This window comes from Psammomys obesus, unplaced genomic scaffold, assembly GCF_907164565.1.
Source record: "Psammomys obesus unplaced genomic scaffold, mPsaObe1.curated_primary_1811, whole genome shotgun sequence".
Classification (NCBI taxonomy): Eukaryota; Metazoa; Chordata; class Mammalia; order Rodentia; family Muridae; genus Psammomys; species Psammomys obesus.
Window position 1 is genome coordinate 2,278,034 of NW_026591086.1, and position 18,938 is coordinate 2,296,971.

Consider the following 18,938-nt stretch of genomic DNA (forward strand, 5'->3'; position numbering starts at 1 on the left):
TATCTATCTATCTATCTATCTATCTATCTATCTATCTATCTATCTATCTATTTCATAGGTTCTCAGAGTTGAACTCAGGTCCTCATGCGTTCAAGACAAGTACTTACCTAAGCCATCTCCCTGTTACCCTGACAGTTACTAGTGTTCACTTCTGCCCTTTAGCTCAGGGATATCTGCCCCCGAAATCGACCCACTGTCCTCTCCAACTTCCCCCTCTTTCCTAGTATTGATGTTTTCATTTTGATGCCATTAGCTCCATCTTGTCACTGTTCACTGGCCCACTGGGCATAGGCTTGCTTTCTCAGCTCTGAGGGCCATGCACAGCCTGCAGAGTGTGTGTGTGTGTGTGTGTGTGTGTGTGTGTGTGTGTGTGTGCTTGCTCTGTTCACAAACATCTCAGACTCTTCTCTCTGCTGCATGCACCTCTCTCTCAGCCCCCACGTCCCCCGCATTGCACCCTCAGTATCAGTTACTCTTCACACATTTCTCAGACACTTCAGTACACCAAGTCCAGGGCACAGACACACAGCAGCCTTGCTTCCTGCCTTTGAAGAGCCCAGGCCAGACTGCACATCTCACTTGTCATTTCAGCCCTCTAAGTGGATGTCATGCCTGTGGTGGGCTTCCCCTACAGATAAGCTGTCTAGAGAATATTAGCAAGTCGGGTGGGGCAAAGGGCAGGAAGATGTTCCGACGCTGGTTTTTGTTTTGCTTTTTGGCAGTTTCCAGGGATTCTCCTTCCTGTGCCAGTATCAGGCCTTTTCCTGCCTGAGGTGTCTTTTCCTCGGTTGTCATGGTTGTGATCTTTCTTTATCAACAGTCGGAAGACTTTTCCTAGTGGCAGCAGATGGAAAAAGGATTCTAAGCACTTTCCTGGCTAAATCAGACACCACCAGGTCCCCTGGCCAGCCCTGAGATCTCTCTGTATTGCCCCTCTGCCCTTTGCTCCCCAGTTCCTAATTTGGGCTCTGGGTCTTTGGAGGAATCTGTAGGTGGACATCATTGGCCCTGAAATGCTGAAGTTATCTGCAAAGAAAGAAAGGGAGCACGTGGGTTTTTTGTTTGTTTGTTTTGTTTTGTTTTGTTTTGTTTTAGCAGTTCCCCCCATCGTTATGACAGAAGGAGAAAATATGACCCAGAACTAACATCTTCCGTATCTTCTCAAGACTCACAGATTCATAAAGATTTTGTGTGCAGGCCTTTTCCAGACAATTCCTACACAACTTCGGTGGCCTTTAATCCAGCATCCATTTTCTGGTTGAGGTCATGAAAGCATGGAGGAACCAGACAGCTGCTAGCCAGTCCCCTGCAGAGCCAAAGCTGAGTCAGGAAGCAGCAGTGTCAAAAGGTGAGGACCAGGCACGGGAGTTTTCTCGTTCTCCTGGAGTGATAAAATCCATGAGGTGGGAGACTGTCCCTCCACCCCATGTCTCATTTCTGTTTGGCCAGTGTCTGATACACAGAAAAGAATCAGTGTTTGGTGACTGCTCCTGTTTGTGAGTCCCACATCCGCTCTCATCCTGCCATTCTGCTCCAAACTCTGAGTGTCAAGGAATATGTTGTGCCACACAGGTATGGTCTTCTTCCCCCTGAACTCTCACCAGCTTGGCACCTGGCTTTGAAATGATATCCTGCACTAGGTGGCCTTTCTTAAAAGGCAGTTCACCCTAGCCCTGATCCCATTGCTCTGTTTTAAATGTTTATTTCATTTAATTCATGTGTATGTATCTGTGTCTGGGTGTCCCCGGAGGCCAGCAGGTCCCTTGGAGCTAGGGTTCCTGGTATTTATAAGGTGCCTGGAATGGGTGCTCCAAACTGCACTCTGGTCCTCTGGAAAAGCAGCCAACACTCTTAACCACCGAGCCATCATCCTTCCAGCCCCACCTCCACTTAATTTTTTTTTTAATTTGTATTTGTTATTAGTGGGAAGAGGGAAGCACATGCTTAGTGTATGGGGCTTTGAGGACAGCTTTTAGGAGCTGATTTTCTCCTTCTACTGTGAGTTCTAGGGATTGAACTCTGCTTATGAGGCCATCTCACAACTCCCACTTATTTTTAACTATTTAAGTACAGGGTCTTTCTTGGTCTCTCAACACGGCTTTGAATTCATCATCCCCAGAGTTCTAGGATCATAGATGTGTAGCATTATCCCCTGCAAGCCTCTCTTCTTAAAATTCAATTTTAAAGAAGTATTTTATAATTTTTGATGGTTGTAAAATGTTCAAAAGTTAGAAGTTGCCCTTTTAACCTTTTCAAGTGCTTCGTTCAGTGGCTTGAGGCTCATCATGTTCTTGCTGTAGCCATCTCCTCCATCATCGCTGCAAGCTTTTTAGTTTTCCAAACTGAAATTTTGTGCCATTAAACACCAACCCCTCGCTCCCCATCACCTCCACTGCTGTAGCTCTCTCTCTACCCGCTGTCTCCAGCCACTCCAGGGACTGCTTAAAAGTGGAACTGCACAGCGCTCCTCCGGCTGTGACTGGCTTATCTCGCTTAGCACAGTGTCCTCACGGCACATGTCAGGATAGTGATCATTTTCAAAGCTCACTAATAATTCCATTCTGTGGACAGATCATGTGGGGTTTATCCATCCGACTGTGAACCGGCACTTGGGTGGTGTCTAGTTTCTGTGAATAGACCTCCGTGGACATTGCTGTGCTACACATCTCTTTCAGATTCTGCTTCCAGTTGCTTTGGGCATATCACAAGTGGGATTTCTGGGCTCTGTGCTAATTCTATAGTTAGTTTATTGATCCTCTGCCACACTGCCTGGTTAGGGGCTGCACCGCTTTACATTCCATCATGGATATGCGTTCACCAATCTTGATCAGCCTTTAACACAAAGATATGGCCCCTCCCCACACAAATTTTAATATCCCTGAAATTTAGATTACAGCCTATTATTAATACTACAGATTAACTCATCAACATGTCTGTCCTCTTCTTTCTTAGAGAATCGTAAAATGATATCAGTCTCCATGCAACTATGGTGGAGTTGAGCCACTGGAAGGCTGCGCTAAAATGATCATGTGGCTCCTTATGGCCTATTCAGACCCCTGTTGCAAAGGGGATTCCAAGAAGTTAGTTCCCTGCTGAGTGATAGTCCGTGGCTCTGGCTGCCTCTGGGAGACATGTGCTCTATTGCCTAGAGTTTTCAGCACCTGTGTGTAAACCTATCAGCTGTTCAAGGTCTCCATAATGTCCCCTCCCTCCTGCCCATCCCCTTTAGTTCTGGCAGTGAGGTCATTGTCTCCTGTCCCTGCCTGCTGATTTCTCTCACCCTATTTACTCTCTTCCTGAATCCTATCTTGTTATTCTCTGGCCTCCAGCCCTTCCCCCAGCAGAGTCCACTTCCAGGTCTCTAGCCAGCTAAACTGTTTCCTCCCCCAGGCCCTCAGGGCCCACCCAGCCCAATTCCTCCATTGGCCTGTCACCTTTTTGAGTATTTCCTGTGGTTTCTATTTTTTATCCCTTAATCTGTTTTTCTCCGATCTACCTCTCCACCCCCTCAAGCTGGAAGCCTCCATTTTCTGTCCACTTCCCTTAAAATCCCCGCACCCTTCCGTCCTCTCCATCCTTCCTGACCCCACCCCTCAAGGCAGACTCAGTGCCTCTAGCTCTGGGTTTCCCTGGGGTACTTCATCACTCTGTGTGGTGGGACCACACAGAGTCTGTTGCCACCAAGATCATTTGCTGCATATTTCCAGCAAGATTCTGACTCCCAGGTGGTCCTGTCTCTACCCATGGGCTTAGAAAACCGAGGAAGAGGCCCCTATAATCAACTGAACTCAGCATTGCCTGATGGGATCCTACCTCTTTCCTGGATATAATCTATATATACTAGTCCCACCCAGGTAACCCCTAGCCAGGAGGACAGTGGTGCTGGGAACCACACCGTCTACCATCCAGCTTCCCTGGCCCTTCATGTAAATGTTAATGTCAGGGGAGTGACCTTTTCTGTGCTGCAGACAGCTCTGTGATCGTGGGTTCCCTGCTAGAAGAGGTGCTCACAGGTACAGGGCATCCTGACCAGTCCAGCCTCAGCCTGGCTAATGAAGAAGGGTGAGACTTCTCTAGACTCCCGCTGGAGGGAGGATAAAGACTAAGAAAGGAGGGGAAATTAAGATGCACCACGCTAGGCATTAGCCAGGGACTGGTCCTTTGCCTCACCTCTGAAGATTGTCTATAGGAATGCGGATTTATATCTGTGATGGCAAATAAGACACCTAGCAGATCTAACAGAGGCCCTAACCCTCCTTGCGGCCCACGCTTTTCCCTAGCCTCAGCTCTAGAGGCTAGAATATGTATCCACTGGAATATGGGTATTTGCTGCTGCTGCTGCTCTTTGGTTAGCCAACATCATATGTAAGGCTTGAATTCTATGACATACACCCCCCCACTCTAACTCATAAAGCTAGAGTTTGTGGCTCTTGTTACTGAACAGTCCATCTTCAAGGACCATTTGGGTCTTTCCCATTCAAAACTACTTGCTGTTTTCTCCCAGTCACTCAACTCACTCATTCATTCTTCTATTCATCTCGGATACCACAACATCTGTTGTCTTGGGCTGTACACTGGATGATGAGAACATAAAGTCTAAAAAGCTGCAGCCATTCATCATAATGTGGCTACCAGACACAGGAGAGTGTGCAGGCCTTGTCGGCGGGTGCCACAGCATTTTAGTCTTCGTGTTTCTGTAACCCAATATGCAGGCCAGAACAGCAGGTATTTAGTACTTTTGTGTGAATATGAGTGGCCAAGCAGCCAGAGAGACTTGAAGGGGAAGGACTCCAAACATTTGTCACACTTCTTCAAAGAAGAGACTCTTTGGTGCTTTGACTGCTCATCCCTGGGGCTGTAAGTTCTCTTGTTAGTGACTCCCACAGAACTGAGGGAGCATCTTCCTTTACTGTGTTGACAAGGATCAGCACCACCTCTTCCAGTGATGCCTTCCAAGGTGTCCCCTTCATAGACCCCACTTGGGTAGCTCTGCTTCACTAGCTGCTTCTCCTAGGGCTAAGATTCCTTCTAAAATGTGTGTTTGTGCAACACATATGTGTGTAATGTGTGTGCATGCCCATAAAGTATGCTTGAGTGTGCCTGAGGGTGTGAATGATGTACTGGGTCCATCTATACAAATGGTGGTGGTGGTGATGGTGGTGTGTTTGTGTGTGTGTGTGTGTGTGTGTGTGTGTGTGTGTGCTTCTACTCATGTATATGTAGTGATCTGCACAATGCTCTCACTCTCCAGTGCAGGACATTGGGGAGAAGCATCGGGAATTGCCAGCTCTGATTTGGCACTTAGGATCCTGCAGGTCACAAAGCCTGTTAGGGGATCAGAAATCCTCGTTCAGGGGGCAATTCCATTCTAGGAGAATGTCGGAATCATGCGGTTGTCAGACCCTTAGGTTGTGATATTGCACTTCTGCCTGGGGCTCGGAGGAGCCAAGGGGGTCTTTGCCTTAGACCTCTGCTTTTCCTTGAGTGTCCTGCTAAACTGTTGTCCCACTGGGCCCTCTGTGCAGAAGGAGGGTCGCAGGGGCAGGAGTCCTATCTGCTGGGGGTGCTAGAGGCCATGACGATACTGGGAGACACTGAGACATGATGGTATTGGGGACAGGGTGATAGCAAGGAGCGCAGTGAGGTGGGACATGATGATGTTGGGGGCATGGTTATGTTGGAGGTCCCAGCGACACTGTGGAACATAGTGATGCCAGGGACTATGCCAACCGAAGGACATGATAATATTTGTGATAGAGTGAATCTCTGAGATGTGGTGACATTGTGGGGCATGGTAGACATGATGGTTCTAGGGACATGACGATGCCCACAAACATGGCGGTGCACTAGAGACAGTACAGTGCCTCCTTCCTCTCTGGGTTCATCAGCAAAGGTCGTAGTTGTGAGTGAAAATGGACATCAGGAGGGACAAATAACCCCATGGGCAGGCGCAGAGGACTAGCTGTGTCTGGAGCAGTAGTAACACTGGCTAGAGAGCTAATGAGAACAGCTTGTGGGGATTAGATGGCAGGGAGGAGGCCACATGAGCTAATTATACATCTGTCCAGAGATGAGAGGATTACAGGGCCCTTTTGTGCCTCATGGTTTTGAATATGAGAGAAGAGTCCTTTTCTGTCCAGCAAATGGGCCTAAATAAAGAACAGTGCCGGGGAGGAGGGGGTATGGCTCTGGGAACCACCCATGCACTGTCCATTTTGGTTCTGAGTACTCCTGAGTCGGAAACTCTTCCTCTAACCCCATCCGCTCAGGTCCTGGATAAGTGACAGGTCCAGCCCCCAGCAGGAACTTCTGTGAAGATCAGGGTTATTAATCCACCTTTATTTCCCGGGCATGAGGAGGCTGGATGCCATGCAGAGCATGGGTTCTGGTTCCCAAGTGAAACAGGCTGAGAAAGACATGGCCTGGGTGGTAAAAGCTGTGGGAGATGCTATGCCAACACGGAGGGTCACTCCAATAATGGGGATGAGGGGGTTGAGAGGGTTCAACAAAGAGGACAGTCATGGGATGCAGAAAGGCAGGGCCACCTCCCAGGAGCACCCTACAGTCCTTCCGTGAGAAGAGGGAGAAGCCTTTGAGTAGTGGGGTAAAGGGTGAAGACTTTTTTTCTGCAGATGCTGGGGAGCCAAGGAAGGTTTGGGAACAGGAGGAAGCTGAGTTTCAGAGCTACCTGGCTGCCATGGGCAGAGAGGAGTGTGGTGGCCTGGGACAGGAAAGGTACATGGAAGGTTTAGCAAGAGTCCTGTGGGAAGCAACAGGGCTGTACACCTTTGGATAGTGGGAGTGGAAATGACCGGTGGGGACAGGTCTGTTTCTTGGTCTCTCCTGCTGGTGGCCGCCTCCGGGGCACACGGGGAAACTGTAGGAGAGGGAAGCCTACTGCCCAGAACTCTTGACTTCTTCTCTAGTGACCTACCTGTGAGTGCCAGCCTCTTTTCTGTCTACCGACATTTTAGGATAGAAAGCACGAGGACATTTAGAGGGCATCCAGGTTGACAGAAGAGGGCGAGAGAAGCATCTAGACTTTTGACCTTTGCCCTACGGCTACATCAAGTGCTTCAGTTGTAGAAGTGTATTTGCTTGCTATTCCCACTATCCAGAATGACTAAGCTGAATTCTACAGATGGGACTAAGTCACTGTCCTCCTGGCTCACATGGGTAGCAAGAGGTGGAGGTGGAAGCGTTGGCACTTAGATCTCACCAATGCTAAATCTTTACCTTTTAACCCAGGTGGATCAAACTGCTGCTATATAGCTGGGTGGAACTAATTTGGGGTGTCAGGAAGCACCTTCATAAAGAAGGGAAGAGGCTAGCCAGTCTTACTCTGTGAGGTACCCTCTGAGCCTGTCTTCCCTTATCTGTTATAGCTGCCTGGGTCACCACACCATGAATAGCACCCCAGGAGACACGAAGGATGTTCCTGTTCCTGCGCCAAGCCACCGGCAATGTCTACTGCCCTCTGTGGCTCACACTCCCTCCGTCACTGAGGTGACGCCAGCCAAGAAGATAACCTTTCTCAAGCGAGGAGATCCCCAGTTCGCTGGGGTCCGCCTGGCTGTTCACCAGCGTACGTTCAAGACCTTCAGCTCTCTGATGGATGAGCTGTCTCAGCGCATGCCTCTCTCCTTTGGGGTGCGTTCTGTCACCACACCCCGGGGCTTGCATGGCCTCAGTGCCCTGGATCAGCTGCAAGATGGAGGCTGCTACCTCTGCTCTGATAGGAAGCCCCCTAAAACTCCCAGAGAGCCAGGCCGGCTGCAAAGGCAAAGAGCTTCTGCTGGGCAGTCACAGGGCTTTGAAGCTCCAGAAACATCCTCTTCCTGGAAGGGTCCCATGGCCCCGAGGAGGCTGACACTGGTGAAGAATGGGGACCCTAGATGCCAGCAGACAGTGGTTCTCAGTCACAAGAACACCAGGAATCTGGCAGCCTTCCTCATCAAAGCTTCGGAGCTTCTGCACTTTCCAGTGAAGCAGGTGTACACGCCCCGAGGGAAGAAGGTAGGCTGTGCGGCTGGTATTTCCTTTGGATCCTGGGTCAAAATACATAGACGGGCTAGCAAGGCAGCCTTGATTGCCCACTGCTAATTAAAGGTGACGGAAGATTGTGAAAGCATGATGTCAAAGCTGTTCATTAAACAGCAATCGTCAGACCCGGGGCAATGGCGCGGTTGGTAAAATGCTTGCCATGCCAGCATGGGGACTTGAGTCCCAATCACTCCACACACACGCATGCACGCACGCACGGTCACCCTACTCATAGCTCCCATTTAGTAAGCACTTAGCACTCAGTAGGCTCTGAGCTTTGCACAAGCTCCTCAGTTGTTATGCAGGCCTCTCAACAGGCCACCTCCATGTGGGTTTGGTGCAGGAAAGAGGTCATCCATGGTACCATGAACGTTGCCAAGATTTAATGCAGGGCATCAGGGAGCAGGTCCGCAAGGCTGGAGTGTGAGATCAGGGCAGGGTCTACAGAGATGGCTCACCACGTCCTGCAGGTAGTTCTTGCAGAACCGGAAGCACTGTGAATGTTGAGCTCAAGAACACTTTGGTGGGGCTGACAGTCAGGTTTGGGAGGCAGTGGTCAACAAACTCAGCTACAAATCAGCTCCCAGGACCACTAGAGGGATGAATCTGCCACGGCCAACCCAGCTGCATCACCTCCTGATTCTTACATTCGTGGCATACATCACCACCAGCCAGAAGCACGAGGAGGCGTGCTTCCTTCTAAGTCTTGATTAAAGGCACCCAGTTGAGGCAGAATGCAGCCCACACGCAACTGTAACAGCAAAGGCTGGCTAGCGAGTGTAACGGGTAACTTTCCAGGTGCTGCAGAACAGGGATCTCTGTCAAAGGTGGGCACTTGGGGAAATGGAGCTGGGCTGATCTCATTCCATCTCCCCACAATCTGCTTCTGTATCTACTTAACGCTGGGGCCTCCTACAGTCAGAATCATATTGCTAACCAGGTGTGGTGACACATTTCTATAAGCCCCAGCCTTCTGGAGATGGAGGCAAGAGAATTGCACATTTGAGACCAGCCTGCGCTACACACAGAGTTAGTCTCAAGAAACGAAAGAAAAGTGAGAGCATCATATTTACTTCATGCCCCAAGGCACATCATCCCTGTGCTGTCCTTGGAGTTTGGTTGCGATCCCTCTTTGCTGTCCTCTCTCAAAGTCTATCGAAGTCAGTAGCCCCCAGAATTCCTTTCAGAAAGTATCAACCCAGGGCAAAAGCCAGGAAATTAGTTATAGTACTTATCTTAGAGAGCTGTAAAAAAAAAAAGTTGGGCAATCTCCCACAAGGCTGTTGTTAGCGGTTACATTGTTCTTCCTCTATTCATCTGGTGCTCCTCCTGGCCCCTTTCCTGATTGTGGTTTTGTACCTGATGGAATGACTGAACCATAATCCTGGGAGGTGGAGTTCTGTGGGGCCCTTCATGCATAGGGCTGCTGAGGTCTTTTGATATGTCGTCCTACTGTACATGGCAGCGGCAGACAGCTCCCAACAAGGGTGTTCCCACTGCGAACAGCAAACCAGACTTCCCACTGATAATCAGAACCTCCCAGCCATCCTCCCCTCTGCAGGAACCTTCCCGCTGACCGTTGGTCCTTTAGCTTGGGGTGCCTAGTGACTGTCTTCACTTCCAGTTCCACGGAGCCTTCTCCCAAGACAACAAAGTTGATATGATTGAAAAGAAGTAACACATGCATCTGGGCCACAGATGTGCCCAGTGACGGAGGGTGGTGGCGCATACCTGTAACCCCGGAATTCAGGAGATAGAGGCAAGAAAGCTGCACGTTTGAGACGGCCTGGGGGACACAGCACTCTAGGGTAATCTCAAGAAACAAAACAAAAGAAAAAGCATCCTATTTGCTTTCTGCCTCAAGCCACATTATCTCTGTGCTGTCTGCCTTGTAGTGAGAATGAATCACTCTCATCCCCAGGTGTCTGTGGCCTATAGGAAAACAAGGCATCGGTTCGCATCAATTGCCTTGGAAATGCACATCACATCCTACAGGGACCACAGTTCAACTTCGTAAAGGAGTGCCTCCTAGCTGGTTCCCACTTAGAATCTTCCAGAGAATATCCATTCCACTATTACACATTATGGGGGTGATGGAATGTATGGCTATAAAGTTATTTCTTACTGTTAGTTTGGAACGGGGTCTCAGTACGTAGCCTGGCTGGCCTGAAACTGGCTATGAACTTCAGGCTGGCCTGGAACTCACAGATATCTACCTGTCTCTGCCTCCTGAATGGTAGGATTAAAGGTGGATATCACCACACCCAAATACACAGCAAAATTCTTGGTGTTAGTCCACTATCTTGTATCTTCCACTGCAAAGTTGGCCACCTTCCTGGGTTAGACCAGTGATAACTAGGTATTCTGTAAGTCCGTGATGGCTATACTAAAAGGAGAATGGACGAGGACCGTCTTCAATGAAAACACAAGTCTATTCCATTCCAGTGAGTACAAACTGCCCCCAACAGAGACACCCTCACTACCTAACAGCTGTGATGGAGGGGTTAGGTTTGATTAGCTTCCCACCAGGTGTCTGGCTGACTCCCTGCAGGTATGCAAAGCACAAGTCCAGCTTTAGTCTCCTCAGGAGTTTCCTGGGAGAAGACAGACCAGCTGTGCATGAAGGAGCGGTGTTGGTATTGCTAGTGCTCCTGTGTTTACGCTGCTCCTGCTCCAGGTGAACAGGCTCTGGGGTGGCTGGTGAGAGAGAGAAAAGCTGGCACTCACTGATCAGGCTGATGTGTCCATGCGATAATCACCTTTTGGTGACCTCTTACCAATGACAAGGATGTCCTCACCCATGAGCCAGTTGTGGGGGAGCTTTTGGGGGCTGCTTCTCTAGGTTTTCTTGCCACCAGCCCTCTAATCTTGGTCTTTCTGAGTCCTTCACTCTCAGGTGGAATTCCTAGCCACTGCACAGCCACTGTTCCTTCTCTAAGAGTCAACCAAATCCAACGATACCCTGGACAGCCCTCCACATTCTTCATGGACGCTGAGTGGGTCTGTAACGAAAGAGTTTCTGGCACTCCACTGCCTCCTCACATTTGATGCTACAGTTCTGAGATGGAATAGAAATCTACCCAAAGAAGAAATGTACCTCGAAGTTGGAAAGAACCAAGAGCCCTTTTAATGAACTGGGCTGGGTGATATGGAGTATAACACAGTTGTGTGTGATTAGGGGGAGGGGCATGTGTCCTCTGGATAAATCCTAAGGAGCTGGCCCACATGTTTGGTTTTGCAAGAAACTGACTTGCAGATTGGCTAGAATTCTTTTCTTTCCCACAGGCCTTGAGTGACAGGTCTGGATGTTCCACCTCCTTGCGTTTGATGTTGTCAGTGTTCTGGGGTTTGGTCATTCTAATAGTTCCATTAGTGGGGTGGTATCTCTGTGTTAGTGAGCACACCCTTCGAATTTGAAATTATTAAAAAGAATACACTCTTAAGAGCCCCTGACACTGCACATGGCCATTCATGACAGCTGCAGTATAGGCCTTCAGATATACAGGGCCTCTGGGGCCTGTATACTCTGAGAGTGAAGTCCTATTTATTTACTAGAGTGATGCGCCCTGCTTATCGCTGAGCAGAAGCATGTCCTGCTGGTGGGTTCAAGGGAGGCATAGAATTCGAGAATGGAGGGGCTCCCTCGGAGAGCTGTGTTTTGCCCTCATTGATCCACTCAAGTAGAGGTAACTGGCTTGAATTATGCTGGAAAGTTGTCAAATACTGGAGAGGACTCCATCTGGGAAAAACGGTAAGTCTGAGAATCAGATCTCCAGACGGAGGCATTGAACAGTCTGCTGCGAGCCCTTTACAAAACATTCTGGAGAGTAAATGTATGCTCAGGGAAGCAGCTTAATGGTCTCGACCTCTTTTCTATCTAGAGTAACCTCTGACAGGGGTGGAGAAATCATGCAGGCAGGTGGGCTCTCAGCCCCTGGCTGGTGATGGAGGCATTGTGGGGTGTGGGAACCCAGAATGGTATGTGCAAGGGTCAGGAAGGGCTGAGGAGATGGGGTCTTCCTTCCTGGGCCTTCCAGAGCAGAGGAGCTCTGCAGGGCAGGCCTCTAACTCCAGGCTCACCTCTTCTAGGTGGACTCTCTGCAGACACTCCTGGATGGTCCCTCTATGGTAGTGTGTGCTGGGAACGAAGCCTTCAGACGTCTGGAGATGGAAAATGATGGAGGGAACAGGACCAGAACCTTATCTGGTGTGCGTGCAAGGAGTGAACACGGTGAGTAGGTTCCAGGGTTTCCTGGCTTCTTTCAAGAGGGACAATGGCTCCACAAGCTTGGTAGTTATCACTAACAGCCCCCGGGGGAAGGTCTTTGGCCCAGTTCCTTGGTCTTCCAACCACGTTGGGTCTCTCTTACTTCTTTCTCCTCCCATCAGCTTTAACTGAGCAGAGCGTTGCTAGGGGACACCTGAGAGCATTGTAGATTTTAACACTGGGAAATTTGAGCTTAGGGTTTCTAGGGTCTAAAATAACCATTAAGATTCTCCATGGGCATGTCATCATGGAGGCGTTAAGCCCTGCCGAGGGTAGCATTTAAGTCCTTCGGAGACATGGCTGTCTTAGGAAGCAGCCATATATATTACTTTGAGGGCACAGTTCACAAATGCAGAATAAAACTGCAGGAAAACTACTGGTGAATGAACAAAGGGTCATCCTTTGTGAGACTCCATTAAGAAAATGACCAACAGTGCCAGCAACTGTGGTACACCAGTGGTTAGGAAACCAAGACAATGGCTAGGTCCATGCAAAAAGATCCACCAGATTTGCTTGATGTTTTCTCCTTTCCAGATGTGTTCACGAGGTATGTCCTGCTGGACATATGTGCGTCCCACCAAGCCTAGCTCAGAAGACAGAATGAGAAGCACCCTGGGCTCAATTCTTCCTGAGGGCTACTTTCTATCCCCTGAGGCTCCCTTCTAGTTTTCTACCCTAGGTGCAGGCTAGACTCTCAGGAGCTGATGTCACTTGTTTAGGCCTCTCCTGCAACCTTTATTCAGCCCAAGAGCCTGGCTGTTGTGAGGGGGATGGGTTACCAGGAGTCATCATACCAGTTAATAACATCACTGGCACAGGTCAGATCATGGGTGGCAGCCTGAGCTTGCCCCTCACTTTGTGGTTCCCCCAGCAATGCCACCATCTCTCCAGACCCTGATGTGCTGGTGTCTGTTCAGCAAACATTAACATGCAGTGAATGTCCTGTGCAAGAAGCTTTCTGCGCAGCAAGATGCTCAGCAAGTGTTGTATGCATGGCTGCACGATGAAGCAGCGCTAGTCAGCTTCAGAACCAGAAGTAGTGGGTAGCGGGTGGCCTTGGGCTGGATTTAGACTCAGTTCTTTCTTTCTGTGTCTGCCCTTGTCTCTCTGCTGTCGTTCACACCAATGGCTCACTACCTTGTTCTCTTCTCTCTCGCTCCACTGTGCAACAGGTTCCTGGGGCCCGAACACCAAGCAGAGTGTGATGCACTCGAGGGCCAGGTCTGGCGGCAGGCTGCGGCAGTTTTCCTGGATATCGGAGAGGTCTGCTCCAAGTGACCATCCAGCATCCAGTCATCAGGCCTGGACGGGGCCTGCTTTGGACAGGTGTCCTCAGGACACCCCTGCCCCGTCTGGTTCCTTGGTGGCGGCTGATGACGTGGAGAAGAAGGTCTGCATGAATGAGGACGGCAGCCTGTCTGTGGAGATGAAACTCCGCTTCCAGCTTCTGGGCGAGGATGCCTTGCGGTGGTCCCAGAGGGTGGGGAATGCCGGTGTCTTTACAGCAGCCAGCAGTGAAGGCCAGGTCCTGAGGGAGGCCGGACCCTTCTGCTGCAGACAGGAGGGCCACCCTTGGAATTTCTTGGAGCCTGGGGCACAGGGTCTGGGTCCCCATGATGGAGGATGCCGGGGAGCCTTTGACGTGAGCCAGCAATCACGACCCAGCTATGACATCTGGAGGAACCCCCTGACGACTCCTGAGGGTGCGGGGCCAACTGCTCGGAGGAGATGGGGCCTGGTTAAGCTCTCTGGAGGCAGGAGACACTGGAGCCAGAGGGCCAGTGGCAGGAAGGGACATGACCAGGATGATGCCAGCCCAGTCTCAACTCCCAGGTACCCTAGAAGTGCTCAGCCAGGTTCCCGCTACCCCTGGACTCCGGATGATGAGACGAGCAGTGACACCTTGCATCCAATCTCCTCAGCTTCTTCCCAAAGTGGGGCTGAATCTGGTGACGGCCCCTGCCGAGAGGACACGGGACCCCGTGGCTTGAGACCCGAGACCCAAGGTATAGAAAGGGCCCTTTCTGATACACCAGCCAGTGCTGAGTCTCCTGAGGAGCCCAGTGAATGTGGTGGCCAGCACCACAGAGGCTCAAACCAGGCAAGGGTCGTGGCGTCTCAGGGGCAAACCACCCAAGGTGATGATAGTCCCTGTATTCCAACCCAGAGTCTCTCACCTTTGAGCCACATCGGCCTTCAGACAGAGAAGTGTAGAGAGGGCACCAGGTGCCAGGAGGCCACAGGTGAGCCTGTACTGAGACTGCCACTGGTTGCAGGCCACCATGGCTCTCAGGACACACAGAGCAATGCTCTCCCAGCTCCTGCGTGTGCCCCAGCCGAACAGAGGGAGAGAAAGCAGAAGAGGCCGGCTGGTGGTGTGCGCTTGCCCTGTGTCTCTGTCCCTTGCCAAGTGGCTCAGAAAGGCCATGCTAAGCAGTGTCACTATGGCAGGGACACGCAATCTTCGCCGGACACAGCCATGCAAATGTCACTGCCTCAGGAAAGAGAACAGGCCTGCCCAGGAAGCCCAGCACCTCAGTTTTCTCCAAACTCATCTAGTGCTGGGAATCAGGCCTCTGAGACTCTGCAATCACCATTCTCTAGTTCTCCTGACTTTCAGGACCCAGAAACCACCATCATACCTACGAGTGACTCTGACTGTGTTTCTGGCTTTCACAACCTCAGCACTCTCTCTGCAGAGCCAGCAGGGGACACTGAGTGCCCGGCTCACTCTCTAGTTCCCACACCTGTCCACAGAGGAGAGATTGGTGGCCTGCGGGACGAGGCAGAGACCACCCCTGAGCCCTCCTCAGCCTCTACTTTTCTGGACAGATGGCCTGAGGCAGAGGATCCAAGAACCCACCACGACTGCTGCTTACTGGGTGCAGCATCCTCTACCCTCACAGCCCCCAGTGATCAAATGCAAGGCCTTATTCCCGAGGCCTGCTTGGAGGACAGCAGTTTCTGCCCTACTGCCCCCAAGGAGCAAACATGTTCCAGGAAGGAGCCTCAAAGCAGCAGCAGTACCAGCAGTGACCACAGTGGAGCTGGCGGCCATGCTGGGCCCAGGAGGACTCTGTTGGGGACGTCCCCTGGTTTCAGGGGAAGCCTTGAGGAGCAGGAAGAGGATGGTGGTGTAACACCCAGTGCTCTGCCCTACAGCTCTCCAGATGCCATGGTTCGTGAGTGGCTAGGTAACATCCCAGAAAAGCCAGTACTCATGACATATGAGATGGCAGGTGAGACTGCAGAGGTGGTCAATGATGACCCAGAAGGTCCCAAGGAAGACCTTGGTGATGGCTGTTCTTTGAAAGTCCTGGGGGAACTGGCCCAAACCGGACAACAGCTCCCAGAAGGGGTTACTGATGAGCATGCAGAGCCAGCAGGAGTCCTCCCAGGGACTGGTTCTATGAGCTGCAAACTAGGAGGTGATCCACATCATGATGAGGTACCAGGTGAAAGGGTCAAGGCCCCTGCAGAAGCTGGAATGGGAGAAAGGGCCACTGTGGACCACGGTGTAAGCCTGTATGCACTCCCCAGTAGGGTCTCAGCCTCCACACAGATCATGAAAGCCCTCCTGGGCTCCAAGCCAGGCCGGCCCAGCAGTCTACCAGAGGTCTCTAGCACAGTAGCCCAGAGGCTCAGCTGCTCTGCTAGGACCCTCATTGCCTGCCTTGCCAGGCTCCATTTCTTTGATGAGGCTCTAGGGCCTCCGGGTGGCAAAGTGAGGCTTGAAGAATCACCTAAGTACCAGGAGATGGTGAGCCTCTTCCAGAGCCTGTGGCCTAGGAGTGAGGTTGGGAAAGGCCAGCTGGATATGGGCCTCAGGAGAATCACTTCCCACCAGGGTCTGCTTGGGACCGAGGTCTTCACACCCACCTCCTCCTCTGGTGTGGATGTCAGCAGTGGCTCTGGAGGCTCGGGTGAGAGCAATGTGCCCTGTGCCGTGGATAATACCACGGCTCCCAAGAAGATAGACTTACCCTTAAAAATCCCCCCTCAAAGACCTGATTCCAAGAACCAGGGATACCCAGAGGGGGTGAATCCTTCCACAGTTTCATCTGGCTCCCAGGTACGGGGTTGTGCCAGCAGGGAGGAGTCAGATAAAGGTGGTAGGATGCAGGTGTGGGACAAGGCCCCAGAAAAATCAGCTGAAACCACAATGCTGGGAGAAGAGGCACAACCAGAAGAAAGAGAATGGAGAGCAAGAGAAGGGCTGCAGGAAGGTGGTGTCAATGGGAAAGGGCTTCTGGAAGAAGAGGCTACAGTCTGCAGTCAGGGAATGCTTGGAGCTGGCTCTCGGGATGGGGAGGGCTCACCAGAGGACACCAGAGTGCCAAAAGATGGAGCAGGAACTGATGCTGCCTCTGGAGAACCGTGGCCCTTACTTAGAAGAGAGGAGGAACCCACAGAATCCTCCCAGCATTTCAGTCAGAGCAAGCCAAATGTTAGTGAGAGTCAAAGTGTTCACATATTGGAGCAGGGGTTAGAAGAGATGTCCAGAGCAGATGCAACGGGCCACGAGCAAGCCTGCATCAAGGCCAGCTCAGGAACCAGGGAGAGAGACACACCTCCAGCCCACAAGGGATCTCTGGACCCTGACCCAATCTGGGTGTTCAAGCTGCTGAAGAAGATAGAGAAAGCTTTCATGGCTCACCTGGCTGATGCCACAGCTGAACTCCGAGCTCGATGGAGCCTTCATGACAACAGCCTTCTGGACCAGATGGTGACAGAATTGGAGCAAGATGTGGGCCGACGGCTTCAAGCAAGCACTTTCAGGGAAGTTAGGAAGATCCAGAGCCGGGCAGGGAGGATGGCTCCGAAACCACCCCGGGAAACCCTCAGAAGTCAGACATCTCTACAGACAGAGCAGCGCAGGCGCCGCCTTCAGGGCCTGCGCAACTTTTCAGCCTTCCCCGCCCAGGAACCCCTTTCCTTCACTCTGGAGGATGGGCCCACTCTAGGGACAGCTTCAGGGACCAGACCAGGTGCAGGGGCCATAAGGGATGAGTTCTGTCCCTGTGAAGTCTGCCTAAAGAAGATGAATCATGGGTTCCCAAAGGATGCCACAGTGGTCTCCAATGCACCAGTCAGAAGGGCCTTTGACCTGCAGCAAATTCTACAGAGCAAAAAAGGAGAAGCCAGGAACGGAGAGGCTATGGAGGTGGTGGCACCCCAGAAGACAGAGATGATGCTGTCTCAGGAGGACCCCAGACCTGTCCAGGGAGCCGACGGGAAGCAAGACCTGAAGTTGACACAAGGGCCTGGTGTAGCTGAGGGAGAGGAGGGGGAAGGGAGGCAGAGGCTGAGAGGAGAGGAGGATCCTGAGTTTTTGAAAGCAGAAGGAGCTGGTTGCCATGCGCCAGATGAGGATGCAGCCACAGAGAAAGAAGGGGAACTCGACATCAGTGCCCCACCAGAAAGCCAGCAGTTAGAGGGGGGAGGGATAGAGAAGGGAGAAACCTCCCGGCACCAGAGCTTTAGAGACAGAAGTGCTTCGTGGTCTTCCAGAACACACAGAGGCCACTCTGTGGAGGTTCCAGAAGCTTCCAGAGAAAGAGAGCCAGAGGTAGAAGGAGGAAATCAAGATGGAAAGGAAAGCAGCCCTTGTGTGAGCTCAGCAGAGAGCCAGAGAAGGACGGCTTCTGAAAACACCAGCCTAGACCAAGACGGGGGTCTCCAGAACCACCATCGAAGGCCAGGCTCCCGAAGCCACTGTGCAGCGCACTCCTCCAGGGCGTCAACTCTGGGCAGCTGCTCACAGGTGTCTCAGAAGGGCTCAGAGGGAGATTTTCCAAGTGGAGACCTCAAGTGTACCGCAGTCGAGAACAGTAAGGTCTTGCATGCAGACAGAAAGGTCACCATGATGTATCCAAAAAGTTCATCTTCTGAGCAAGAAGAAGCCCCCTCCAGCCCAAGGCCTCCAAAGCAGGGGAAGGATGAAGGCTGGCATGTGGAAAATGAAAGGACAGTTGGAAGCTTGGCTTGTACCCAGGTTGGGAGTAGGGTAAATGGCTTTGGCCAGGAAGATTTAGATTTCTAGACATCTAGGACAGTAATGAACCTGAGTGCTGCTTGCATAAATATGTCTCCCATCTACCTGAGAGAGGCTCAGGCCACTGAGGAGCAATGGACAAAGACCAAGAAATTGCTATCTGTCCTGGAGCTGCAGGCCTAGCACCCCAGCTACTCAGGAGATGAAGGCATGAGGATAGAAAGTGGAGGATAGAAAGCCCCTCCTCGGTATAGAGCAAATTTAAAAGCCAACTTGGGCAACTTAGTGATATATTGTTTCAGGGTCTGGGGATACAGCCCAGTGGCAGAGGGCTTGCCTAGTATATTTGTGGCTCTAGCTTCAACCTTGACAGCAACAGCAATGAAGAGGACGTGACAAAGATATACCACACTGCCCTGTCCTCGGATCTAAACTTCAAGGCTCCCACGCTCAGTGCAAAGGGTTAGCTGTGGACTTGACATATCAGGCGCCAACTAGTTCCTCCATCCATGCAGCCCAAGGGGATAGAAGGATCTAGAAAAGATGAATTGGTGCTTCTGTTTGCGCTGGCTTTTTGTGTGTGAGAGAGACAGTAGTTCTCTCTCTCCCTATTGATCCCCCGTTGCTTTCCCC

At 51.3% G+C, this 18,938-nt stretch overlaps 1 protein-coding gene across 1 annotated transcript; it reads left to right on the forward strand.

Annotated features, from left to right (window-relative positions):
• Positions 1 to 7,404: 7,404 nt before the first annotated feature.
• Rp1l1 (RP1 like 1) lies at positions 7,405 to 18,353 on the forward strand. Its single transcript, XM_055609543.1, has 3 exons — positions 7,405 to 8,016; positions 12,133 to 12,274; positions 13,483 to 18,353. The coding sequence occupies exons 1-3, from the start codon at positions 7,405 to 7,407 to the stop codon at positions 18,351 to 18,353; spliced, it is 5,625 nt and encodes a 1,874-aa protein (XP_055465518.1).
• Positions 18,354 to 18,938: the final 585 nt, after the last annotated feature.

Bases quoted from the DNA above. Each gene is read 5' to 3' on its own strand.
- Rp1l1 (XM_055609543.1), top strand. From the start codon at position 7,405: ATGAATAGCACCCCAGGAGACACGAAGGATGTTCCTGTTCCTGCGCCA. The intron at 8,017-12,132 runs GTAGGCTGTGCG...CACCTCTTCTAG, and splicing joins ACACGCCCCGAGGGAAGAAG to GTGGACTCTCTGCAGACACT. The intron at 12,275-13,482 runs GTGAGTAGGTTC...ACTGTGCAACAG, and splicing joins GCGTGCAAGGAGTGAACACG to GTTCCTGGGGCCCGAACACC.